General features: G+C 38.7%; 3 protein-coding genes across 26 annotated transcripts in view; all 3 read right to left on the bottom strand.

Moving 5' to 3' along the window:
* Positions 1 to 5,098, bottom strand: LOC112567963 (deleted in malignant brain tumors 1 protein-like). Of its 2 annotated transcripts, none has more exons than XM_025244919.1 (10): positions 5,049 to 5,098; positions 3,939 to 4,035; positions 3,536 to 3,559; positions 2,711 to 2,792; positions 2,209 to 2,318; positions 1,768 to 1,932; positions 1,494 to 1,581; positions 1,141 to 1,250; positions 630 to 788; positions 1 to 144 (listed from the first exon to the last, which is right to left on the bottom strand). In XM_025244919.1, the coding sequence occupies exons 2-10, from the start codon at positions 3,988 to 3,990 to the stop codon at positions 131 to 133; spliced, it is 804 nt and encodes a 267-aa protein (XP_025100704.1). In that variant the 5' UTR covers positions 3,991 to 4,035; positions 5,049 to 5,098; the 3' UTR covers positions 1 to 130. The 2 variants fall into 2 exon arrangements, with proteins under 2 accessions (XP_025100704.1, XP_025100705.1); XM_025244920.1 differs by having other exon boundaries at positions 1,141 to 1,247.
* A 4,518-nt stretch (positions 5,099 to 9,616) lies between these two features.
* Positions 9,617 to 13,409, bottom strand: LOC112568510 (deleted in malignant brain tumors 1 protein-like). Its single transcript, XM_025245819.1, has 9 exons — positions 13,358 to 13,409; positions 12,879 to 12,914; positions 12,311 to 12,392; positions 11,749 to 11,858; positions 11,305 to 11,478; positions 11,001 to 11,088; positions 10,648 to 10,757; positions 10,269 to 10,427; positions 9,617 to 9,765 (listed from the first exon to the last, which is right to left on the bottom strand). Exons 1-9 carry the CDS (start codon positions 13,407 to 13,409, stop codon positions 9,752 to 9,754), a joined length of 825 nt encoding a protein of 274 aa, XP_025101604.1. The 3' UTR covers positions 9,617 to 9,751.
* Positions 13,410 to 17,308: 3,899 nt separating this feature from the next.
* LOC112567948 (mucin-5AC-like) overlaps positions 17,309 to 27,149 on the bottom strand; it is a 180,523-nt gene continuing 170,682 nt past the window's right edge. For 8 of the 23 annotated variants that reach the window (XM_025244889.1, XM_025244893.1, XM_025244880.1 and 5 more), the window contains 15 exons: positions 26,764 to 26,799; positions 26,101 to 26,188; positions 25,706 to 25,812; positions 25,241 to 25,429; positions 24,839 to 24,850; positions 23,586 to 23,673; positions 23,313 to 23,422; positions 22,960 to 23,133; positions 22,428 to 22,515; positions 22,105 to 22,214; positions 21,751 to 21,924; positions 20,169 to 20,204; positions 18,970 to 19,057; positions 18,280 to 18,315; positions 17,311 to 18,120 (listed from right to left, as the gene is read on the bottom strand). In XM_025244889.1, coding sequence (XP_025100674.1) covers positions 17,988 to 18,120; positions 18,280 to 18,315; positions 18,970 to 19,057; positions 20,169 to 20,204; positions 21,751 to 21,924; positions 22,105 to 22,214; positions 22,428 to 22,515; positions 22,960 to 23,133; positions 23,313 to 23,422; positions 23,586 to 23,673; positions 24,839 to 24,850; positions 25,241 to 25,429; positions 25,706 to 25,812; positions 26,101 to 26,188; positions 26,764 to 26,799 — 1,469 coding nt within the window. In that variant the 3' untranslated portion in view covers positions 17,311 to 17,987. Of the gene's footprint in view, positions 18,121 to 18,279; positions 18,316 to 18,969; positions 19,058 to 20,168; positions 20,205 to 21,750; positions 21,925 to 22,104; positions 22,215 to 22,427; positions 22,516 to 22,959; positions 23,134 to 23,312; positions 23,423 to 23,585; positions 23,674 to 24,838; positions 24,851 to 25,240; positions 25,430 to 25,705; positions 25,813 to 26,100; positions 26,189 to 26,763; positions 26,800 to 27,149 lie in introns of those variants that run through there. The other 15 variants (XM_025244877.1, XM_025244896.1, XM_025244898.1 and 12 more) reach the window with 8 other exon arrangements.

The raw sequence follows: 27,149 nt of genomic DNA, 5'->3' as shown, positions 1-27,149 counted from the left end.
CACTAAAAACTTTATTTCAAAGCTCAGACAAAAGTTGAAAGCCAAAAGAATGCGTCCGTAGCAAACTAATGGAGATGTCGCAATGTCACGTGAGTTATCAACCAATCAGATCACAGTTGACGCCATGTCGTTATCCATGGCGAGCTATTAAATATATAATCAAAACATTGACGTGAAGGTAAAAGGTAATCAAAGTTATTGAACTCAACGGAAAACATATACGTATTTAGAAATTGTATAATATACACATACTACATGAATGTGTATAACTATTGTACAAAAACTACAGAAACTAATGTTACCAAATATAAACCAGGGATTTATCGGTTTATATCCGTTTCCCACAAACTTTCTAGGAATTGAAAACCGAAGCGTTATGTATTTATATCATCATCATACACACACATAAGCTAGCTTACAGATAATTAGAAACATATATTCACACTCAAACCCTCATTGAATACAAAGGCCCTGCACAAAACCAAGTAAACTGTTGTCAAACTAATGTCAGTTGTCAGTACCATTTAAATATAGTTTTATTTGTGGAAGATATTTTTGCTTCAATTAGGAAGATGGGCATGCATAGTTATGTCATAGTTTTTTGTGTAACCTAAATAACATTTACTAACCAGATGGGGGAACAGCCCGATACTGGAGCCTGAAGCCAGTATTTGTTACAGACCCATCTGTCAAAAACCAGATATTCATGCGCTGTCCCGAGCTGAAGTAGGTTGTCACTGAAGGCATGGAAGAGAACCTGCGCAGTAGGGTGTTGGGATGAAATGCACCTGTAACAAAGAATAGCTTTTCATCAGCAGCTCCATCATCAGTCTTTGTAGGTAAAGCGCTGAAAATACTTCTTTTAACAACACACACACAAACGACAGTTGTTACAAACTCAGAGCAACTTGTACTTTGCGAAAAATTTACAGCATAAAGTGGCATGTGAATCTAATAAAAGTGACAGTAAAAATCCGTTAAGCAAAATATTTTCCCCCTTTACCAGACATTACAAAGAAAGACACTGAATATAAACACCTAATAAGGAAACGGTTTATTAGTAATTTATGAGATAGCTAAAAAATAAAAAAAATGTATTATCTATTATTGTTGAATAATTTAATGATCTAAGACTACTACCGTTAAGAAGGTCGACGTAGTCACAGCATAACTCCAAGTTCAGATTCAAGATAGTGACCTGGACAACATAACCACGAGGAGCTTCAATTATCCACCGACAGTTGAGCCTGCTGGAGAACAGACATTCACTGATTGTAACATTTGTGATGTCACACAAATAAAGTCAGGTACACAACATATTTAGTGTAGGGTCAGACCTTGCTGACAGTCGGTGCGTTCTTTGTTTCGGGACTCTAAATATGTTGGTTATAACCTCAATATTTATTGACTTACATTTGTTAGTGAAAGAAGTTTAATACGGGTTAGAAATTTGTAATATGAGTAATAGTGTAGCTACACAAAAATCCACTCACTTGCCGTATTGAGACGGGTAGTTAGGAGATGTCAATAAGTTGTCATACCCAGGAGTGGCTACGAGAGTTGGAGCGTTGTAAGAGCAAACTGCACAGGAAGTCAAACACTGTATGATCATCCAGAAAAAGACGACGATTATTGTTAAAGACACTGAAGGATTTGTAGTGTCGCTTGATTAAAAAAAATGGTATACTTTTCCACACTCAGAGGAGAAAAGAGAGTGATTTAGTCTTGAGGATTATTCTAGCCCTAAGATCAAGATGAGATACTAACCGGATGTTGGAGTAGGAATGACTTCATAACTCAGTCTGAAACCCGAAGATACGACAGAACTGTCGGTGAAAAACTTGATGTACATGCTCTGCCCAGAAGAGAAGTAGACTGTAGATGAGGGCATGATTGAAAACCTGGCTAGACTAGGACTTGCCTGCGACGGACCTGTTAGGGAGATGAATTTTACATCAGTTTAACATCATAGATGTTTGTAAGTGCTCTGTAATGAGTATGTCTGCTTTGTATTTTTTACGGAAACAAAGAACGGCTCGGATTTAAGCATTAAATATTCATATTATAACCGTTCTGAAACTTACATTTTAAAAGAGATACTCTACATAATACACATGCGGGATAAAATTCTGCAATTACTGAAAAGAAAGACTTGTGCAAAGTACAGTTGTTAGCAATCACGTGATACCCTGACTCTACAAGTCTGACCGTCAAACAGCTGGACGTAGTCACATCCTAGCTCCATAAAGGTGTTCAGGACAGTCACCTTCACCACGTAGCCACTGGGGGCGTTGATCAGCCGCCCACAGTTGACGTTGCTGTTGATGGGGTAGATAACACAGTTACGCTCGTGTACCTGGTGTTTATCATGACCACACTGAGCTATAAAGATACACATTCCAAGATTTTGTAGTTATTCGAACGTTTTTAGAAAAATTTTTTTTTAAAGGAACAGATGGTTTAGTATTAGGACTTACGATCTGTATTTTGAGATATTGTCTACTTCTTACAATTGCAACTAATGATCTAAAGATGGGACCTACTAGCTTTTTGGTCTGTTCTAAGGTCGGAGATACAAAGAGAGTCCAATGTTTGCTAAGTGTACTCCTGATCCCATAAACTCCTTGCTGTCTGCTGTAGGCTTACTCTAATTCCTGATGTACCACACGTAATTGTAAATAGATAAAATGGTTTTCTTTGACCCACTCACTTCTCGTAGGATCTCGGAAAGTTAGGAGATGTCAGGTAGTTCACCTGCCCGACGCTCGGAAAGAGAGGGGAGTTATCGCACACTGCACAGGAAGGTCAGAACACCATTTACACAAAACTGTGGCTTAAAGAAGTTCTTGGAAATCGGTAACAATTCAAAATGTCATTATATAAGAACTGTATTTTAAGGTAAATAATGTGAAAGAAGAGAAACTAGAACTTAAACATTTTTCTTATTTTTCTGACAAACAATAATGCGGTTCAGTTTACAAGTGCTCGCTGTAGATAAGATCTTTAATTGTTATATTGGAGCAAAGTAATCACCAGCTGGTTTGAAATATATGTCTTTTCTATATGTCGAAACATATTGGTAAAACTATGTATGTGAAAGAGAGAGAGAAAGGTCAAAGTGAGAAGACAGTAGATGGTTGGTGGAGAAGGGCGGTAAAAGTTGATGTGTGAATTAAAATGAAATATAAATATAGCAGACGTGTCAAACATTAGCTTGTTTCATGAGAATTTTTATGGCAAGCTCTTTCTTCTCTCTCTTTGTGCGCGTGTGTGTGTGTGTGACGAAGAGACAGAGAGAGAAAGGGAGAGACAAAGAGAAAGAATGGAGGGCTTAGCTTAATTTCAATTTATGACTTTGTAAACTGTGGGCGTTCTGTGTACGTTCACGGATTCAAATACCTGATATCTCTGGGTCTTCTGTGTGTGCCTGTCTGAGACTTGACTTTTGTTTGTTTGCATTTTTTGATTAAATAGAAAAAGTGCTAATGCAGATAATGAAAAGAATGTGAAAGTCAAACGATGTCACGTGACTCACCCGACTGCGATGTGCTCGGTGAAACTGAAAGAATAAAATAAAACATAATGCTAACACAATGACGAAACAACATGTGACAACACATATAGTACTCAGCCAGCTGATAGTTGTATGGCTAATGTATAGCATGCAGCTAAAGTGCTAATACAGTTACTGGCCAGTCAAACACAACCATGCTACATGCTGTCGATCGTCTCTAGATGTACATCAGGCAGCGGCAGTTTTGTGGAAGGCTTGGTGACTTTTACAGAAATTTGTATTATTTTTATTGACAGCTAAGCCACACCACATTTTCTCATTCCATCATTTCAACATTGCACTAGAGATTAGTATATTAATTATTACTTTTTATACTTGTATTCTTCGATCAAAGTCTATTAACTTGTGTAGGAAAGTCACTTACTCTGTGTAAGACAGATGGTGGCGGAGACCAACAGTAGCATGACAAGCGCCATGTTGCTCACTCAGCAGGCAGGAGACCACAAACTTGTATTACTGGACTGTTGACAGAGAATTTTTTTCCAACTATTAAAAAGAGCCATTAGACGACAAAGCTAACGGTTTTTTCACATTTCAAATTAGCAACTAAAATATCCCTAGTGATATCTTTACTTTAAAAATACTTTATTTTTTAACGCATTGTAGCGTCTAACACATCTGTTTCATTTAGTAAAGGGAATCTCGAAAGTTTCTTCATTGTTTCTCTTGAATGATCTTCATTGGTAACTGCTTTGAGATGGCATTGGCTACTTCATTCAATGACGTTAGAAGAACTCAGAGCAATTACTAATCTCCAAAAAGTATAAAAAACCCAATAAAAATAATACAATCCTTGTCTTGGAAAATGGCTTATAAACAGCAAGTTCTACTAGTCAGCCAGAAGCTTTGAGCTGTGTTCCATTACTTTTTCTGCACAGTCCTATCTGATATTCTAAAAATCATTTTATTATCATGGATTTGGTTCCTTGCTGCAGCAAGAAGAATATTTATAAACTTTGAAATAGTTATTTGGATTGTTACACTCTGTTCTAGGCCTTAGAAGTAGTGTCAATGCATTACACTTCATTAGACGATTAAGGAGACTCTCCACCAGAGGAAACTTGCTAGGAAACTACGGATATTTCTTGTATTACATCCCTTAATACAATGGTTGTGTCCTTTTACATTAGTACATAATCATTATTTTGTTTTATATACATATACAACCCCCATTTAGATGCCAAATTCGTTTGGGAACATTGACATCCTTTACTTTACTTTAGTGTTTAGTTCATCTTCACGAGATGTTTAATTTGAATCCCGCGTATTCCTACCTAAAAACATCTGTCTTTGAAACATACTGTCCAGCGATATTAGAAATATCAGTTACTATGGTCTTGAGGTTAAAAAAGTTTACTGATTTACCACAAGATTGTCGTACTTGCCTCTTTGTGCTTTCTCTCGATCTTTGTAATGCTCAAGAGGCGACAACCAAGAAAATAAACAATTTTAAAAACAAGAAGTATTTGCTCACCTGTGCGAAAAGTCTTGATCAAGGCACGTGGCTTGGGTAGACTGAGGGTGTTTCGACATGGTCTAAGGTCCTCATTATATACAAATCGAGATGCAAGATCCAGAGCTCTGATTGGATAAAAAGTCTAAAGAAAGACATGCTATCAGTTGACAGAGAATCTTTGGTGAGAGATAGAGCTCAGTGCTATTCTAGAAGGTGCCATGTGCTGACTCGGTGACAGCTGAAGACCTCATCGTCATTGTCTTCACAATATCTTCTTACACAGAGCACAAATGTAGGACAGAGGGCGAACATCGATCATGATGAACCCATGGCCATGGGTGTAAACGATGACTACATGCCGCTGCTCCATCCCTCGTGCGTTGGTGGATAGGATTTCAGTGTAGTCAGTCCGTGTAGGTGGTGTAGGTAGTGTAGGTGGTGTAGTCAGTGTAGGTGGTGTAGTCAGTGTAGGCATCATAAACACTGTACATAGGATGTGGATATTATAAGCTAATTGCTCTTTAGCTCGATGTTACCCACTGACGGAATGAAACGAAATACATCTACGTAGGTGTGTTTCTGATAAGACGATATGACAGTTGTGACAGGTGATGAAACTGATGATGATGGTCGATGTTTTGCGCTGTTAAATTGTTTTACTGGGCGCCTGGTGTGAATGAGGTAGTTAGGAGGCACGGACAGTAGGAGCTAATATTGCAAGAGGTCAATGCCAGAAGCTGATTGGATGAAACAAAATCTGTTCACACGATCTTCACACAGTCACGATATGGTGGTCATCGCTGAGTTTGCTTTTGTAAAAATAAGAACTTAACAGTGTAATATGTGACCCTCCACGACGAAATGAGTCTTAAGTCGCAAATTTCAGATTTGCCAAATAGCATATTTTTAAAAAGTACAGGATCTGAACTTTCTTTTGATACAAAAGTTTTTCTTCTAGTCCTAAAATTGAGTTATAAACGTTTGAACTCTAAAAGTACGGTGGCGGCCATTTTGAGAAAAGCGGGTTCAAAGATTAGCGTCCAGATGGACGTGTTTCGGGGCCTCTAGTACAAAACTGCTCCGCGCGACTTGAGACTCATTTCGTCGTGGAGGGTCACATATAGACAGGTAGCGTATATGACACAGCTGTCGTAGACTAATTGTCTGAAAACTGAATTTCGTTAGGCTACCACTGAGCATGCAAGACTGTGCAATCGTCGTTGTGTTCGTCAAACTGTTTGCTCCTTCCTTTATATCTTCACCTACTGGTTTTTACGATATGAATGCTTAAAACATTTTGTAACTTTAATGTAGTATTCTTAATGTTTGAGTGAACTACACCCGACTTTATAAAATCATTAAAATCACACTAAACAGTAAATGAAATTATTGCATTTATTGTGTATTCAGGGCTTCTGCTTACGCAAAAAATTGCGTACAGTACGCATTAAAAGTTCGGAGGACCCCTTCAATTTTCGTCAATGGGGTTCCAGGGGACCCCTTCAAATTTGGGCGAAGAACAGATACAAAGTTGGGTAAGTGTAGTGTCTGACGTCGTAGCCCAATCTGTTGTTGTCGTCTGCTACAAGATGAGAGTTACTTCCCTTTCACTGAGTTTTTTTTTTCCCCCCTTATCGGGAAGAGTTCCCCTAACCTATGCCGTTAACAGCGTGGTTAATATCATCGTCTCAGAAACGGAAAGAAAGTGAGCACCCCAAGTACAGTGAGCATAAGCTCATCACAGATGCTTGCACACTCTTCATGGCACAGACATCTCGCCGTTTCTGACTAGACTTTACAGTGCTTTGTGTGCCTGAAAGACAGTTGAACAAAGTATGTTGATTTGTTGGTTTCTTTTCAACTTTATAAAGGGACCCCTTAGAGTTAGCCGGAGACCCCTTAGAAATCTGAAGAAGGGGTCCCTGGGACCCCAAAGAATTTAGCCTTAGCAGAAGCCCTGCAGTGTCTGATCGCATTGCACACAAAATATTAAAGCTAAATGTTTATTTGTTCTGTCTTGGACGTGTTAGCTAGTTTTGTGCATACTATTCAAGGGAAGGTGGTGAGCAGTAGAGCATTTATACCTACACAGACCGGTAAAACAATCCAGAAGCAAAAATGTTAATACATTATATTAGTGACATCTCCGAGTAAAAGCTAGCAGTTTGTTCTCTTGACATTGTTTTTTTTTTTTAAACGAAACCCAATTTCAATTTTGCGGGTGGTCCTCAAATTGAAAATTCCTCTCAATCTGACAATGAAACTAATGCATACATATCGAAACCAGCCTTAATCATAAAAAGTCAGCGACGCACTGAGTAATTTCGTACAAATTTGACTGTTATAAGTGGTTTTAATCATATTCGGAGTCCATTTAAATGTATGGGACAAATATGTGCCTTGATCCTGAAAGGGTTAACATGCTTGGAATCATGGAATCAATGCTTCACCCACGTACCCCCCCCCCTGTAGTTCTGAAATTTTTACGATTTACTCAATTTTTGGTGACAATGCTTATCTCTCCGGCACACAAAGGGGACCATCTGCTGGTTCGTAACCCGAACAGCCCGCTGGTCACGTGGGCGCACGTGCACTGGTTTGATCTCGCAGCTCCAGGGGTAGGCTCGGCACTCACCCGCGCGCTGCTGATGCTGGAGGACAGGACGACGAATGCGGGGGATGGAAGAACCCAAACAGTCGACGAATTAGAGAAGATTTTTGCAAAACTAAAGAGAAGAAACTCTATTTTTTTTTTTTTTTTTTGTCTAGGCCGAAAACAAGAGGGAAGAGGAAGGAGATAAAGAGCTTGAGGTGAAGTCAGGGTCCATCCGTCATCAGATATCGTTAACAGCACGCCCTGAGCTGTCTCTTACAGGGATAATACATTTCTCCATAAAAATTCCAACAAAACCAATAATTTTAAACAGAATATAGATTCACGTCACGTGCGCTGCGACCCTGAAATCACACTCTAAGACTAACAAATGTGATCCATCTCTACCACAGAAGCCACACTCTCAAGCTGACTTACATGACTATCCCTAACACATAAAACATTTGCCCGCTACAAACTCGATGATGCTGAAACAAAACTCACTCACTCGCTCATGCAGCTTCTGAAAAGTTGGTCGGTTGATTTCTTAAAGAACACAAAGGCGCCGACCGGCAGGGCCACGGTCTGACAGTCCGAACCTCCGGCGCTGCCCATGGACGAGGACGACTGTGACAATGGGGGTAGAAACGTGCCAAAAACTGCACTCTGGGGGGTGAAAAAGTGTGAAATAAAAAGCTTGTGGGGTGGGGGGGGGGGTGGAATTATAGGGATTCTGAGAAGACCCTGCGAGCTGGCACCCCAGACTTCGTGCAGGTCAGGGCCCCGGGGGTCGCTAGAGGGTTACAGAAGGTCAGATGTCGCCTGATGCGACGGGTTTCCCCTCAGCCGTGTTCATGCACCTAAAGACAGGCACGCAGAGTGAGGGGAGAAAACTACTACATGTACTGCTCTTGGACAAGTAAACTAAAGTTGTCTCCCATTATTTTGCATGAAATCACGAAGTAAAAATGAAAAAAATGATAAACCTTGACACGCAAACCCTGCATGTGCATAGCTGATGTCAAAGTTCCCATGGGTGTCACAGTACAAAATAATGATAAACCCTTGCATGCAGAAATCGTATAGAAATAGAATGTGGCGCCTCAGTCAGCTTCACAAAGCTAACCACTAACCATTAACCACTTGCATCTGCACAAGCAAAAAAGGCAATATAAGAAACAATGAAATATAATTAAAATAAAGAGACAAATCATGTTAATAAAATATATACAGCTACATGACATGTATAAACATCATGCAGACTTTTCTTTACAAACTCTCGTGATATCGGTTGTAGGACCACGGACGTGTATCCACTGTTGAATCTACCCGACTTCAGTCCTTTTACTTTTCCTCTTCTCTCTTTCGCATTTGACGAACAACTATCAAACATCACCGCAATGTCTACGTGTTTGTTGTTTAAAAGTAGCACAGAAGTATTTTCTACAAGAACTCATTTCGACCAGAAGTGTTAAACAATGGCTTATTAAAATTAAACTTGTTTCGAGAATTTGCTCTCTGTCTGATGAGTAGGAAGAATCGAAACACTCGTGTAAAAAGACTTCATGAAGTGTGTGACTTCGTGGTCGGACGTGACTAAACATTTGGATGTTTGGAGAGGGACTGTGCTACTGTGTTCGGACGAAGAGTTATTTAACGGATTTATATTCTCTGTGGTTTTTTCTCAGTATAAGTGTATAATATTTTAATTGCTTGTGATTGACATCTTTTCTTTTTTAAAATTATGTTTATCTTTAAATTCAAATATTATTTTGTAAGCATCCCTGTAGAGTGCAGGTGACAGAGGCGTTAAATGCTTTTTAAAAATTAGCCTTCCAGCTAGCATCCAGCAGGCGTATCTGGCTTCTCATTACCCATAGGCTGTCAGAATAATTACTTCTGTAACCGCTCCCATCATTGACGATACGATGTTACACAACGATCAGTTTGTCAATTCACACATACGACTAGAAATAATACGCTACTGTATGTATGCAGTAAGCTCTTTATTATTCTCGAAACTCCAACAGAAACTGTTTGCCAGACGAATACGGTCATAGAAGGGTAATGGATTGTCAAAATGTCACGTGCGTTATCGACCAATCAGATCACAGTTGACGCCCTGCCGTTATCCACGTGAACCTTTTGAAAAGACAGTTAAGACATTGTTGTAAAGGTAAACTGTAATCATAGATAGTTATTATTGAAGACAAGTCAAAAAGAGCTTCCCGTATGATCAGATATATAAAAATTATGTAATATGCAAATGATACTCCACACAGATATACCATATTGTACAAACAGTACAGGATTTCTATCGTTACCAATTAAAACTATGATGTCTACATACTTCCAAAAGACTGAAAACCGAAACATGAATGTATTTATTTTTCACACACACACACACACTGTCAAATTAAAAATTAAAAAAAAACTAGGCACTGTTCATGCGCACAAAGTCAGGTGGAACTCTCCCTGCATGAAATCAAGCATCTGTAAATAAACTTTTGTCAAACTCAGGTTAGTGGTCAGTACCTTTTGAATATAGCTTTATTTGTGGCAGATAATTTCGCTTGAATTAGAAAGACAGGTATTTCTGGTTATGTGATAGTGTTTTGATAGGTACCCATATAGCATTTACTAACCAGATGCGGGAATGGCCTTATACTTGAGCCTGAAGCCAGAATTCGTTACAGACCCATCTGTGAAAAACCTGATGGACATGTAGCGTCCAGAGCTGAAGTAGACTCTCACTGAAGGCATGGAATAGAACCTGCCCAGTCGGGAGCAGGAATCCGAAATACCTGCAACAGAGAATAGACTTGTATCACCAACTCCATCATCAGACTTTGTAGGTAAAGCGCTGAAAATATTTTTTTCTTTCATGTACACGTTTACCAGACAAAACGACAAAACAAGACACTAAATATAAACACCTAATCAGAAAGCAGCTAGTCTGTAATCTATGATATATATATAAAAATGTATTATTTACTATTGTTGAATAGAAACTAAGACTGCTACCGTCAAGAAGGTCGACGTAGTCGTAGTTTAACTCCAAGCTGAGGTTCAAGATGGTGACCTTGATGACATAACCAGCAGGAGCTGCAATTACCCGCCGACAGTTGATGTTGCTGGAGAACAGACATTCAGTGATTGTAACATTTGTGATGTCACACAAACAACGTCGGGTACACAACGTATTTAGTGTAGGGCCAGACCTTGCTGACTGTCGAGGTAGTCTTTGTGTCGGGATTCTCAATATGGTGGATATAACTTCATTATGTATTTACTTACATTTGTAAGTGAAAGAAGTTTGATACAGGTTAAAAGTTTGTGATATGAGTAATAGTGTAGCTACACAAAAATCCACTCACTTGCCGTATTGAGACGGGTAGTTAGGAGACGTCAAGAAGCCGACTTGACGAGGATTGGCAAAGAGAGTTGGAGGGTTGACAGAGCAAACTGCACAGGAAGTCAAACATTGTGTGATCATCCAGCAAAAGAAGACGATTGTTATTAAAGATATTTAAGGATAGGTTGTTGCGCTTGATTAGAAAAAATGGTATACTTTTCCACATGCAATAAAAATATTAGAGACTTATACTGACGACTTGGAGAAAAAAAGAGATGGACTTGGTCTTGATGATTATTCTAGCCCTATGATCAAGGGATACTAACCGGATGATGGGACGGACAGTTGACGAACGACTTCATAAGTCAATCTAAAACCCGAAGATACAACAGATCTGTCGGTGAAAAACTTGATGTACATGCTCTGCCCAGAGGTGTAGTAGACTGTAGGTGAGGGCATGGATGAAAACCTGGCTAGACTAGGACGTGCCTCCGACGGACCTGCCAGGGAGAAATATTTTACATCATTAACATCATCGATGTTTGTATGCAAATCAAGTGCTCAGCAATAAGTAGCCCTGCTTCTTTTTTTTTATGGAAACAAAGATGGACTCAGGGAATTATTGAGATTCTCATATAGTAACTACACAGAAAACTACAGTTTTAACTACTCGACATAACGAACACGTGACTCAGTCCTGCCATTGCTGACAAAAATGTTAGTGGACAGTTGTTAGCAATCACGTGATACCCTGACTGTACAAGTCTGACCGTCAAACAGCTGGACGTAGTCATGTCCTTGCTCCATCATGGCGTTCCGGACAGTCACCTTCACCACGTAGCCACTGGGGGCGTTGATCACCCGCCGACAGTTGGCGTTACTGTCGAGAGGTAATTAGTTTAATTAAAGTGATTGTAATCATTTAGCAAGTTTTTCCACTTTGTGTTTAGGAAAGTCGGATGATGCCTGACAGTTACGCTCGAGTATAGAACCTGGTGTTTATCAAGACCACGTTGAGCGATAAGGATACGTATTCCAAGATTTTTTTTTTTAGTAACTCCAACTTCAACAATTTTAGAATATTTTCTTTTAAAGTAGTAGAGTGTTCACAGTCAGGACTAATGAACTGTGCTTTGAGAGATTATCTAGTAATTAGAATTGCAACTAGTTAACTACAGTTGGCATGTACTAACATATATTCTGTTCTGAGGTCAGAGATACAGAATCTAATGTTTTCCATCTTTGTTCCTGTCCTCTTGTAGGATTCCACATACATCTTATGTATCACACGTAAATATAAGTGAATGAAATTATTTTTCTTGATCCACTCACTTGTAGTAGGAACTCGGGTAGTTAGGAGATGTCATGGAATACACACGCCCGACTCTCGGGAAGAGAGGGAGGGTACCGCACACTGCACAGGTAGGTAAGTATGTAAACAAAGTTTTTGAGAAAAGGTAATAAGTTAGAATGTAATAATATTACAAATGTCTTTTCGAATAGATATGTTAAAAGAAGAGTCAGCTAAACTTAAATTAAATTCAAAAGAAGGAGTTAGAAAGTTTTCCCCTTTTTGCTATGAACAATAATGAGGCTCATTTTTCAAGTGCTCGCTGTTGATGAGACCGTTAATTGTTAGATTGGAGCATAGTTATCATCCTCATTGGTTTGAAATATATTCCTTTTCTATCTATTTGGGGTAAACACAACACTTTCTGGTAAAACAATGTATGTGAGTAAGAGCGGAAGGCGAAGTTCTGTGTATGTTCATGGGTTTGAATACGAGTACGAGTATCTCTCTTCTGTGTCTTCCTGTGTAAGCGACGGCTATTTTTTAAAAAGCGCTTGCCCGTATAATAATAATAAGAACGTGAGAGTCAGACAATGTCACGTGACTCACCCGATGCTCTATTATATGAAGACCTGATCGGAGAAACTGCAAAACAAAAAGGTTAACATATAGCATGCAGCTAACATGCAGCTAACATGCAGCTAACATGCAGCTAACATGCAGCTAACATGCTGGTCAAATCTAGACTAGCAGCTTTGGGTTAGCAGCTAACCAGCCAATGAAACACAAACACGTTGCGTGCTGTCTATCGCCTCTAAACTTGCTAAGTGTCAAACACTACAGCATGTTGCTTGTATTTAAGGGTGAGGAGGTTTTGTGGGAGGGGTCGTGACTTTTACACACAACTGTGTATGAGTTTTCGGTCACATTGTGACAGCAAAATTATACAACCTGATTTTTTTCCTTATTCCGTCTTTTCAACATCGCACTATTGTTCACTATACTAAATTATTATTTTTTTTATATTTGTATTCTTTTTAAGGCATCGATTAGTTTATTAAACTAACATCTGTAAGAAAATCACTTACTCTGTGTAAGCCAGATCGTGGCGGTGACAAACAGTAGCTTGACAAGCGCCATGTTGCTCACTCAGCAGGCAGATGACTGAGTGGATGTCTCACCTTGACGTGTCTAACAACAACAATATGTCCATGGTAACCAGTGTGACTTGGTGAGATGACTCAGGAAAACAGTGAGTGAAGCTTCTCACCTCAAGGATATCCCTAGTGATATCTTTACTTCAAAAATATTTTACTTCTTACATAGTATCGTCTAACACATGTGTTTCATTTAGTAATGAGGAATCCCAAAATTTTCTTCTTCGTTCCTCTAGAATGGTCTTCATTGGTAACTGCTTTGTGCTCGCATTGGCTACTTCATTAAATGGCGTTAGAAGAACAGAACAACAGGTACAGAGTGCTGCTAGGTTCAAGTACCTTGGTACAATGACAGACTGCAGGCTCTCCTTTAGACCAGGTGTACTGACAGGCTCAGCAAAGACTGCACCTTTTGAGGAGACTCCGCAGTTTCAACGTCAGCTCTGAGGTGCTGGAGACTGTTTACAGGTATCTTGTTGAAAGCATCCTCACATTTAACATCGCCGTCTGGTATGGTCACCTCCTCGTCAAATACAAGGCAAAGATGGCCACCAGGCAAACAAAATTATTGGTACACCATAGCTGCCGCTTTCTGACTTGTATTTGCATGTAGTCAGAAAGATGGCACATAACATCACCTCAGACTAATCACACCCTCTCCATCCCAAATTTCAGCTGTTGGTCTCGGGCAGGCGCTACAGAGTGCCACGTGCGCAGAAAGCTGCCAACCAGAGGTCCTTAGTGGCAGTAGCCATCGCCATCCTAAATACAAGGACTAGTAGGGCTGCCATGTACCTGACATCCTTCTTAGGGTTTCACATGTCTGTGAGAGAAGGTGTAGGTGTGTGTGTGTGTTAAATGTCTTGTATGTGTATGTATTTCTGGCCATTATGTGGTATATATACATACACACTCATGTTGGTATACGTGTTTGGTTTTGTGAGCAAAAGAAAAAATTCTGTCTTGCAATTCGTCGGACAGACAATAAAGTTGATTTTATTTGATTATTATGTTATAATTCATTTAGGAATTTTGACATAATTTATAACGAGGCGTAGTATGTAGTTCATCTTCATCTAAATCCCACGTATTGCTATGAAAAAAGATCTCTTACAAACAGACTGTCAGAAAATATTGGAAACTTTCATTGCTATAATCTTGAACTTTGTAAAGTTGCATTATTTACCATAAGCATATTATAACTGCAAATTGTGAGCATTCTCCACATTTTTATGTTGCACAGAAGGAGAAATTTAAATAAAGCAGAAAGTATTCGCTCACCTGTCCGAAAAGTTTTGATGAAGGCTGGTGGCTTGAGTAGACTAACGGTCTAAGGTCCTCAATATATAGGAATCGAGATGCAAGCTCCAGAGCTCTCATTGGATATTTGGGGGGATATTACAGTCAATAAATGGAGCCAGTGGATGGGTAGGAAATGAGAGCAATAAATGAGCTGCCACTGATGATAACGACGACATCAGCATGACGGACAAGGTCTGGAGATAGTGTTCGGTGCTAGTCAGTTCTAGAAGGTCACACATGCTGAGTCATTATCTTTTTAATATTGTATTACACAGCACACGGATGTAGCACTAATGTCTGATATACATAATGACGAACCCACGGCCATTGGTGTAGGCGACGACTACAGGCCGCTGTCTCCTGCTGCTCCATCACTCGTTCGTTGCTGGAGAGGAGTGCAGCATGGGAAGTATGGGCAGTATAGGGAGTGTAGGCATTGTAGACAGTGTAGGCAGTGAAGACAGTGAAGGTAGTGTAGGCAGTATGGGCAGTGTAGATAGTGTAGGCAGTCTAGGAAGTATAGACAGTATAGACAGTGTAGGTAGCGTAGGCAGAATAGACAGTGTAGGTAGTGTAGGCAGAATAGACAGTATAGACAGTGTAGGTAGTGTAGGCAGTCTAGACAGTGAAGGTAGTGTACGCAGTATAGGCAGTGTAGATAGTGTAGGAAGTATAGACAGTATAGACAGTGTAGATAGTGTAGGCAGTGTAAACAGTGTAGGTAGTGTAGGCAGTATAGACAGCGTAGGTAGTGTAGGCAGTGTAAACAGTGTAGTCAATGTAGGTAGTGTAGGAAGTATAGACAGTGTAGGCAATGTAGATAGTGTAGGCAGTATAAGCAGTGTAGGTAGTGTAGACAGTATAGGCAGTGTAGGTTGTGTAAGCACTGTAGACACCGTAGACAGGATGTGGACATTATGAGCTCATTGTCCGTTATCTCCTTGTCAACCTCTGACGAAATAAAACGAAATCCATCTACGTAGGTGCGTTCCTGATAAGAGGATATGACAGCTGGGACAGGTGATGAAACTGATGATGATGGTCAGATGAACAGATGTTCTCCGCTGTTTAATGATTGCTTCACTGGGCGCTGGGTGTGAATGAGGCCGTTAGGATGCACGGACAGTAAAAGCTGATATTGCAAGAGGTCAATGTCAGAAGATGAGCGATGTGCACACCGCCTAAATACGATGGTCATCACTGAATGTGCGTTTGTAAAATGAGAAGTTAACAAGACAGGTACAGTAAATCACACAGCTGCTATCTATGACTAATCATCTTAAAGCCGGATTTCATTAGAATACCACTGAACATGCAAGGTTGTTTAAATGTCCATGTTTGTTCCTTTCTTTATTTTTTTACCCATTGCATCGTCCATTTTTTCGATAACAGGACCACAGTAGGGACATTCTTATTTTAGTTTTGTTACTGATAGTGTGATTATGATTGTCTACTGACATTCTCTTGCCACTCTATGAGAAACCATCATTTTGTACCTTCATCAAAGGTTTGACAAATATGTCGTGTCCCGTCTCTGGCTGGGGACACAACGGTAACAGAAAAGTTTTTGCAGCAGACGACATCTGACGTCATTTTCCAGGCTATTTTTATCCGATTCCCGTGGGAATTAAAGGTCAAGGCCTGTTTTCGCTGACTGTAGCAACGCCTGACGTCATGCCCATGCAACGTCACGCGTCGTCTGCTTGATGCTGAGTCTGCTGCTTGTTGTAACCAATGTGTAACCAATTAACACTTTGACTCACCTGACAAATACTGCTTTCTTTGAGTATTCTGGAGTTATGGACCAATCCTGGCCAGTTTACCACACAGTTGGTGATTACCAAGTAGGCATTACAGATCATTTTGAAGATTGATATGATTTTTTTATCGTATTTTTTGGTCAGGCATTCGCGACAAATTCTTTGTTGTAAAAAAATATTAAAACCACGTTTATCTTTTGCTTGCATATAATAAATTGTTGAATCATGTCTATTTTTTGTCTGCTGGTATTTACCAAGAGTAAGAGTGAATGAAAGCACCTGCAATTAAATGTATGAAAGATGTAAGATTGTTTTCTAATGTGAAAATGATGCTAAGAGGGAAACTTGGGACAAGATGAAGGTTAATTAGATTTTGGAGTGGAGGTTTGAAGGGCTGAGGGGTGGTTTTTTTAGGGTGGGGCTTTGAAGGGCGTAGAGGTGTTTTGAAAGGTTTAGGGTGGTTATTTAAAGGGTGGAGACCCGCGAGCTATAACACGTGACACTGTCGTTCGGCTAGTCCCGAAAATGTCACTGATCACCAGCTGGAATGAACCCGTGGCATAGAATCTTAATGCCACCAACAACTGCATGATCGGTGGCAATCTGCCCTGTCGTGGCAGGGTGGTCGATGTCCTATCGTACCAAGTCGCACAGGAACAAGATATCGACTCACCAGAAGCGAAATCGAGCGTAGAGTTCAACGTCGTCGTTAGTTCAAAAGGATTATGTCTGTCCTGAAATACACCTTCCTTCCTCAAACTTCTTCTTAGCATCATTCTAAAACAGTTGTCTCGCCGCCATCTTCTTTCACTCTCAAAACGAAGAAATCAGAAATGTGTTTTGCACGAAATTACCTCATTAACTGCTAAGCAATAAAATACAAACAGTTCAACACACTTCGGGCTCAGCAGACATAGCAATAACCCTAACCCAAAACATAAGCTTATTCATATACAAGCAGATGACAATTTTGTCACAAAAGCATATACAAAGTAACCGAAATTCCTCTCTGCCTTGCATTTATTTGTTTACTTTTGTAAGGTGGAATTTACGGGGAAATTCAACCACCACACTGTGGTTTCTATTTTACGTATTCGGAGATGTCCACCATTTCTTACCGGAAAGAAGGTTTTAAAAAAATTCAGATGGTTTACACTTTACAGTAAATAATTTATCACTGTATTTTTCCAGCTTTTATATTTTTGTCATTTATTGTATTCGAAATCAAATATGATGAGTATATGATAGAATAAAAAGACATCTACCATAAACTAAGAAATTATAATAGTCTACAGTATACTGTTTGTTATTCATAATGTTAAGCGATGTCTTCTCTTATGATCAGTACAACGTTTGTATGTATATTATGTAAAATGTCTACGAAAATATCTATAGTATGCTGTGTGTTTATTATAGATGACTCTTGTATGTGTTTTAGGCACTAACGTATGTACTAAGTGCGTATCTGCACGAAAATCTACTTTTTTACAGAAATAAAATCAAAATAAGTTTTTTGAGCGACCAGAACCATTGTGTTTGAGGCTGCCTGTAGTCCAGATGTGATCAGTCGTTGATGATGTCATCATGGGCGTGAACAGGTAGAGACACATGAACATGTACACGTGCAGGGGTCTGAAAACGAGATATTACAGGTTGATACATGGAAATAGATTCCATGCGTATTGCTACCCATAAGGAGGCAAGCATGACAGCTACATTCGTGTTTTCTCCTCTCCCACTCTCACACACAAAACTTACCGTAAAAGTACGAACCAATATCAAATGACTCACCCGATGATCGAGGTGGTGTAGCTGGTACTGTCGGACCTGGAGATTAAAAGAAATAAACAAAACTACATGAACAAATAGATGAGTCAAGGGTTAAGAATGGTTAATGGAGGCACATAAGTAAATATAAGAATATAAAATAAGAATATAAGAATATAAAATATTACTAGTGCGATATATACCAATAACATGTAAACATTTAATGACAGTCTAAGGAGAAAAATATATAAAATCAACGAAAAGAACCTTTTTACAGTCCTGTCAGAAACCGTCAGGCAGACTGAAGGATTTATTTCACCATTAATCAAAGCAAACATGCATACGCACAGATATACATATGAAAGGTCGGTAAATAACACAATAATAGGTTTAGTTATATCAGACAGACGCTAGAATGACGATTAAAATATTTCATGTCTTCTTTTATTTTACTCCGAGATAAATGGTACTGACTAGGCGTGGTTACGGAGGGTTGATTCACAGCCTCATAGATGACACTGAGGCCGGAGTTGGTGACAGACCCGTAGCGGTGCAAGGCGTATAGCTAATTAGCTAACACTCGTAATCAACACGATATTGTTATACACAATATCTGTTGGTATTCCTTGAAATACTGTTTCTTTAATTTCTTGTTAAATTGTTCATAAAACCATTAAGAAGGAAGAAAAAATTGTACTCAAATCATCTACTCACTTGTTATAGGGGTACGGGTAGTTAGGAGACGTCAGGTAACCAACTTGCCCAGGTACAACATTCAGAGTCGGAGCATAGACAGAGCACACTGCACAGAAAATTAAATTCTTCATCTTACCATTATTTATACAGAGCTGTTAATTGTGAGAACAGTCCGAGAATAATTAGCATTTTTAATGTTTAAAAAATTTTATGACACATGTTTCATAATTAATTAAAAGGCAAAAACTATTTCCCAAGATTTACAATAAAACACACTTCTATGATTTACACCAGTCACTATTTGTGCTTAACATAGATGTATTTCTGTTTATAATATTAAGCTTTTAACTGTAAGAGAGATGTTTACTCGCACCGTATGTCTTATTATTTAATAACCCCAGGAGGGAAACAAAAGAAACCAACTCGATGGATGTTAATGTGATAAGTCAATGGGTATTCAGAGCTTTGAGACACAGTGCTTCTCACGAAAATAAGAATAAGCTCACCGTTGTGTACAGACACTACAAGAACGAGATGAGTCAATATCATTTGTACATTGGTCATTCACATATAACAGTGCACTTGTGTCCGAACACTAGAGTTCAGGTGTTAGATTTTTTCATTTCATTGGAAACTTAGCCTAGGAGAAACCATCAGTCTCTTGCAAAGGCGGAAAGAGGTAGTAGTAAGGATGTGTTTTGTGAATCTTCATGTAATTTGTAAAGAAAGGTGAAACAAGGTTAGTAGAAAACGAGACAGACAGATGCACAGTTGCCAGAGCACACAGCAGTCGCAGTCAATAAACTTAGAGGTGCTTCAAAGTCTCTGTCATTGTCCCTTCTTTTCTTTTAAAAAAGAACGATATTAATTACCGCAGTTGTCGGTTCTTAACAAAAATTTCTGAAGGATTGCGAGAAATTAATTGTGAACATTGATGTTTTGAATGTTAAAAGACTTTACATATAATGTCAGTGTTAATTTTTCTTTTTCCTTTGTCAAATAATAAGATTATTTTCTTGAAATACCACTTGCAGCTATATATTCCGCATTACTATTTTTTTTCCCATTTGACTAAAAGCGAGAGATGGAGCTCTCTCTTTTTTTGTTTTCATGTTGTGAAGGGTTATATATATATATAAAATAATGCACACTTCCCCTACTTCCATCACACACAAACAAGACTTAAATAAAGTAGTATCCGCCTTAACGACACTCACCTGATGGCGCCGCTGTTGTAGATGTGGTCGTAGTATCTGGGTAATAAAAAACAAATACAGCATGAGAAAGGTTTCTTGTCATGTGGTAACCTTAATGGGGAGAAAACAATGACCCCAATGAGGTTCTAGAGTGAATTGTTTACTGCTAAAAACCTCTTTTGCAAGAAAGGGGGGCGTATGTGTCAATGCAGAGGTGTAATATGAAGTGCAGGGTTGTTATACGTGGGAGACGGTTTAAGGTGTTCCACCAGGCTGGCAGAGGCGTCAACGGCACCTAGGGAGAGACTGACATGTCATGGGCTTAATGAATTGATATCCGCCTATACGACACTGACCTGATGGCGCTGCTGTTGTATATGAGGTCGTAGTAACTCAATAAACAACAAATACAAAATATTTGTGGTAAATATATAAAATACAGGCAATGCAATCAGTCTTTATACACATAAATGTCTGTCAGTGATAAGAAAAACACATAATGAGAATCAAAACTGATTAAATGTCACGCGACTCGCCTAGCAGTTGTGGCTATTGCTTTCAGCCACATGATATTGTGTATTTATTTGTAATAGAGGTTTAGGGAAAACATTCAGTACTATTTTTACGTGCATAACTATAAGGCATATAAAGTTATCGTATAGAAACTTGTTTAAGAAGGGTTTTCAGCAACTGAAGAACGATACAAGAAGAACTCATATTATCTACCCATTGTCTGCACACTCGCCTTGTGGATAAACAGTCAAAACAATGTCAATGTTAAATGTGTTCTTTGATTGTTGTATTAAGCAAAAGTTTTATATCAAAGTCGCTCAGCGATTTTGTAATCGTAAGGTTTTAACATAAAAATGTAGTTTTTATGTATATTTTTAATAATCTACGCCAGGGCATAATTTAAAGACCAAACAAATAACATATTCGATCGGCATGTTACTCACACATGTCAGACAGTGGGTCTACCCGTTCGTTCGCAGGTTTTATTGTACGTCACACTTGCACCTCTCTATAGGGTCAACAGCTTTCCAACCGCAACCGTCTCATGAAGTGCAACTGGAGATCCGCCTGTCTCAAGATACTTTTTGTGGGTTGGTACGAAATATTTATTTTTGAAAGTTGATCTGAGATTCTTTTAAAGTGCTTTTGGTCACTAGTGAATGTAATCAACTAAATGGATTACCTAATTGTAAAATATGTGTGCCCCGACATGGCAACGTTTTACTTGTGTGTAGATAAACACCTTACTCAAAAATGAGGTCATGCCTTTTATTTTCACTTGGGTACATATGTATCTACATACATATACACTTCTATTTAACAATAACGCATAACCCAAAGACTAGTCATTGTTCTTTAGTGTCACGGGTGCATAACGATGCAGCTTGTCTTTGTTTGCATCCATCATCTATATTTCTATCTGATAATGTGGACAGTAAGTTAAGTCTAGCCCTTATCAACACAAAGCATCTCGAGATGCATGTAAATACAAATTTGAAATAATAAGACTAATATGTTTTGGTGTTAACAGTCATTCGCTGGATAAAGTCCTACAAGTATGACATGTTGCAATGGAGTTAATGTTACTGACCGGACGTGGGCACAGACCGTTGGTCGACAGCCTCGTAGGTGAGACTAAGGAATGAGTTTGGGCCGAGACCGTAGGTAGCAACCCAGATGTACATGGACTGTCCAGAGCTGTAATACACGTTTTGTGATGACATGTTGGAGATCCCGGCAAGTGAAGGGGATGAGGCTGACATACCTGAGGAAGGCAAACGATATATACAAGGTACCCGCCAGCAGCCATTAAAATAGAATCACAGCGGTTCCTTTGATATCTAAAAGAATTTACCTGAGCAATGCACACACAACAGTCCAAAAACTATTCCAAGCTACACAGATACGTAGAGGTAGAGTCATCAGCTAATCTCATGTCACCTACCGTCATAAATCGCGATGTACAAGTCGATGTCAGGATTAGTAACGTTCAAGAGTGTTGCCTTGACGACAGAGCAATTGGTAGAAATTATCGTCCACGAGCAGTAGATGAAGCTGAAAAGGAGTAGTGAGTGAACTAATCATAACAAAGGTTATGCAAACATACGATGTCAGGGAAACATTATGCACATGATAATACAGCCCTAGATGTTTTTTGCTATATTTTCTGCACAATGTCGCATGTTAAGAGCTTACTGTAACATGCAGTTTCATGTAGAAGCAATAGTGTGTGTATGAATGATATTTTCTATATAAGAAGCAACTCACCCGTAATAAACACTCGGGAAGTAAAGAGACGTCAGGTTACGGACTTGCCCGGGTACAGCAGTGAGAGTTGTCCCGTTAGAACTACACACTGCACAGAGAAGTAACCATTCCTGATAATTATCACTAAGGCAGAAGTAAGTATGAAACTATTACACCTGTAAAAAAAAAAACAAAATAAAGAAACAGATTTAACATCAAGAAAACTGAAGGTTACCGTTGCTTACAACGGCTGAACTGGCATGCTCGTGCATATATATACACAATGTGTGTATGGTTTATATATATATACACTATACATGCATTTTCGTCTATGTTCTAATTAACGATTTGTCCAAACTCAGCAGATTGTTGCATGCATCATCTTTACTTATATCTGATAACGCGGAATATGAGGACTTTATTGAAGCTGGTGTCAACACACAACCAAAACAAACATTAATCCTGTGTTGATACAGACACATGTACGCATGGATGAAGTCGGACAAGTATCACACGTTGCACTGAATTTTTCCCTAAGCTAAGTGTTACTAACCGGACCAAGGAGAAGACGACTGATTGACGGCCTCGTAAGTCAGATTGAAGAACGAGTTCTGGCTGAAGCCGTAGCTAAGAAACGTGATGTACATGGACTGTCCAGAGCTGTAATACACGGCTTGTGATGTCGTGCTTGAGACCCAGGCAACTAAACGGGAGGAGTCCGACGGACCTAAGGAAGACAAAATAATCCATTATGACACTTTAAAATAAAATCCCAGAGAGTAGCTGAGGTTTCATTTGAAATCACAAAAAATTGCATCAGCAAATGCACAAACAACAATTCAGAAAGTTTCCCAAGCTACACAGACACGCAAAGTTACAGTCTTAGGGTAATCTCAAGCCCCCTACCGTCATAAATCACGATGTAGAAGTTAAAGTCAGAATTAGTGGCGTTCCAGAGAGTTGCCTTGATTGCATAGCCACTGGCAGAATTTATCACCCATGAGCAATGGAAGTAGCTGAAATAGAGTAAGGAAATAAATAATGCACGGTAATCACTAATTGTTTTTGTTACATTTTTTCCACAATAATGCATTGATAAGGGCTTTTGGAAACCCTAAACTTCATATGCAAGCAACAGTCTGTGAATAGATGACATTTTCTTTTCGAGAAGCCACTCACCCGGAATAGACAGACGGATAGTAAGGGGACGTCAGGTAACCGACTTGCCCGGGTACAGCAGAGAGAGTTGTCCCGCTAGAAGTCCACACTGCACAGAGAAGTAGCTACTTCAGATAATTATCACCAAGATAACTGATGCTGTGAAACAGTTTATACACTACAGCAGTGCCAACTATACAAGAGCACGTGTTATTAAAGCTGACTACGACTGGTCATAAAAAGTTTAATCACAGATCGAGCACCAAATCACCATCATCATAGACGGTTTCCACACCGTCTGTCTGCAAATAGCATTGTTACACAGTGAAAAACATATCATCAGTCGTGTCCTTCTCCAGCACAATTGTAAAATCAAATGACAGTGTGAGGAAGGCTTTAATGAGCTTGCTCGACACAGCTCAACAAACGATTGAGGAGCTTAAATGGGAACACGTGCGAGTAAGTAAACAAATGTAAATTATCTATAAAGCTTAATGAGGAAGAAATAAGTTAATACTCTGTTAAATATGTATCCAATTTTTATGTTATATTAAATTCAGGGCTTCTGCTAAGGCTAAACTCCTTGGGGTCCCAGGGACCCCTTCTTCAGATTTTTAAAGGGTCCGTGTTCTTCGACCAAATTTGATGGGGACCCCATTGACGAAAATTGAAGGGGTCCTCCGAACATTTAATGCGTAATGTACGCAATTTTTTGCGTAATCAGAAGCCCTGTAATATTATGTTTATGATGAAAAAGGCACTTTAGCAGTCAGCTGTAATTAAAAAATAAAAATGCTGGTAAACAATCATATATTAACTAATAGAAATTATGGTGGTTTAATAATAATCATGAAAAAATTAACTCAAATGCAACTAGTAGTAATTCTAAGGCATATGCATGTGTTGTCCTGAGTCTGCACATGTTCAGGTGTGAAAAAGAGAGAGAGAGAGAGTGTGTAGAGTTTTGCCTGGATGTACTGCACATTCGATCATTGAATTCCAAAATACCACGTGATGTAAACATTGCAAACTTATTATGACTAACATAAGTAATCGCCATCATTATTTCCCATTTGACAAAGTCAAGGTTATGGTTAGAGGTCTCCCTTAATTTGTTTTACTGTTGTGGATGTATTTTGTTTCAAATGTCAGTAACGCATATTCCATTATAGTCAGCTTCGATGTGACTACTTTACACACACATATCTATATATATAATTAACATGCCCCCATCACACCTACACTAAATTTAAATGCAGAGACATGTCACTCACCTAATGGTGGTCCTGTTGTAGATGTGGTCGTAGTACATGGGGATGCAAAACAAATGCAGCATGAAAACCGTTGCTACTAAATACATACAACGAAAACTATACAATCAGTCTTCTAAAGGAAATTATGTGTAATATATAGCAACTAAAATGACAAGTAAAGGAATCATAAGAATCAGTACTAAATAAACAAATGTCTCGCGAATCAATGTCCTGGCGGCAAGATAACATCATGTCATTAGTTGATATTTATATTTATCAAATGGAAAAAATGCCTGGTTGACCCGTTGCTTAAGGAGTTTGAATCGTTTTTTTTTTTGATGCTTTAACGAACAAACATGAATAAATGTACAAATTTATTTTACTGACCACATTATTAAGTCTATGAAGGCAAAAAAGACTAACCAGACGTTGGCAAAGACGTTGGCACAGACTGTTGGTTGATGGCCTCGTATGTCAGCCTGAAGCCTGAGTACGTGATGGAGTAGTCGCTGTAAAACCTGATGTACATGTACTGCCCACTGCTGTACAAGACTGACTGTGAGGGCGGGTAACTGGTCCTGATAATGAGGGGTGAACTGGATTGTTGAGCGCCTGTCGCAGACAGATTTTTAAAATTATCTCTAGCTAAAGTACTACTCGATTGACATTCGTACATTAGATATATTAAGACATTATGTTTGCGTACATTATGAAATCAACAAAATAAAAATAAAGCATGTGAGTTTAAGCCTTTCTTACAGAGTCAAAAATCAGAACATGGTGAAATAATATCGTTTTAGATATCTTCAAATTGAAATAATGGTGACCAGCTAATGGTTTTAACTCAAACCTACCAATGTGAAAACACAGTCTCAGTTTGACCCTTACCGTCATATAACTCCAAGAAATCCCACCCCGTCTCCAGATTGAAGTTCAAGACAGTCAGCCTCACAACATAACCACTAGCGAATATCAGCCACCGACAGTCGGCGTTGCTGTACAGTAAACAAGAAATCACCTGTTGTTAAGGTGAGAATATAACAGTGCAAGGCCTAGTTTGTTTGTTAAAACCTGTAATTAGCACTTTGTTGTTATAGACAATACGTGTTGATGTTCCTGTAAAAGTTATTGTTTCTGATAGCTTGTTAAATTGTTGATCAAACCACCAACAAAGTAGAATAATAAATGTTACTTGAAATATCGACTTACTTGTAATAGGGGGACAAGTAGTTAAATAAATAAATAGAATAGAATATTAAATGTTACTTGAAATATCCACTTACTTGTAATAGGGGGACGGGTAGTTAGGAGACGTCAGGTAACCAACTTGCCCAGGTACAACATTCAGAGTCGGAGCATCGATAGAGCACACTGAACACAAAAGTCAATTCTTTAGATGGTCATCATTTATACACAACAGTGAGTTGTTGAAATACACGAGAATAAAGTAGACAAAAAGCAGATGTAATAATCTTTTATTGACCCTCTCTCCTTGAAGCTAGTGAGGTAGAAAAATAAAAGCCTCGGGTACTCCGAGAAATTCATTGTGTGCATTTAAGTTTTTTGGTGTAAAATGACTTGACATACTATGAGCTATGTAAATATTCAGTCACTGTTAGGTCAATGATAAATCAGCTTCATTATTGCTGAAGTGAATATTTATCAACTGACTGCAAAAATACGTAAAGTTGTTAAGTCCTGATTGGAGGGGCCAATGAAACTGGATAATTTGTAGGTATTATATTATAGGTTTGCCCATTTAACTCATTACGGGTATAGGTTAGAGCTCTCCCTAACTTTATTTCACTGTTTTGGATACATTTTGATTTAAATGTGGGTAATGTATCTGAAATGTGGCTACTTTTTACACGAACATATAAATATAAAACACTATTTCCCTGCCCCCATCACATATACACGAAACAAAAGCAGAGATATTCACTCACCTGATGTCACTGCTGTTGTAGATGTGGGTGTAGTATCTAGGAAATGACAGAAAAATGCAGTATGAGAAACCCTGATACTTAACACGTAGAACGAAAACTATGTAATCAGTTTAAAGAAAATTATGTGTGATATAGACACACAAAAGTCAATTACCAACTAAAAAAAATGATAAGAGAAAGATATAATTAAAATCAGTAGTAAGCAAATGTCACGCGACTCGCCTGATGTCCTAACAATTTTGGCTGTTGTTACTGAGCTTAGGTAAGAAACAAAGTAAAGCAGATACATATATTCCCCAAATGGGATCGAAATCATAAAGTTAAAGTTCACACTCTAAAAAATATCTCTCAAATCGTTAGCTGTTAATATACCTATATCCTTTCGA

This window comes from Pomacea canaliculata, linkage group LG7 (genome assembly GCF_003073045.1).
Source record: "Pomacea canaliculata isolate SZHN2017 linkage group LG7, ASM307304v1, whole genome shotgun sequence".
Classification (NCBI taxonomy): domain Eukaryota; kingdom Metazoa; phylum Mollusca; class Gastropoda; order Architaenioglossa; family Ampullariidae; genus Pomacea; species Pomacea canaliculata.
Note: the sequence above shows the minus strand (reverse complement) of the source record. Positions and strands in the feature narration are given on the sequence as shown.

Excerpts from the sequence above, each read along its gene's own strand:
- LOC112568510 (XM_025245819.1), bottom strand. The coding sequence starts at position 13,409 with ATGGCGCTTGTCAAGCTACTGTTTGTCACCGCCACGATCTGGCTTACA. Across the intron at positions 12,393-12,878 it reads TTCATATAATAGAGCATCGG|TGTGCGGTACCCTCCCTCTC; the intron begins GTGAGTCACGTG and ends CTACCTGTGCAG. Across the intron at positions 10,428-10,647 it reads CTACGTCGACCTTCTTGACG|GTATTTCGGATTCCTGCTCC; the intron begins GTAGCAGTCTTA and ends TCTCTGTTGCAG.
- LOC112567963 (XM_025244919.1), bottom strand. The coding sequence starts at position 3,990 with ATGGCGCTTGTCATGCTACTGTTGGTCTCCGCCACCATCTGTCTTACA. Across the intron at positions 2,319-2,710 it reads TTTCCGAGATCCTACGAGAA|CAACGTCAACTGTGGGCGGC; the intron begins GTGAGTGGGTCA and ends CCCCATCAACAG. Across the intron at positions 1,251-1,493 it reads TACCCGTCTCAATACGGCAA|CAGGCTCAACTGTCGGTGGA; the intron begins GTGAGTGGATTT and ends TCTGTTCTCCAG.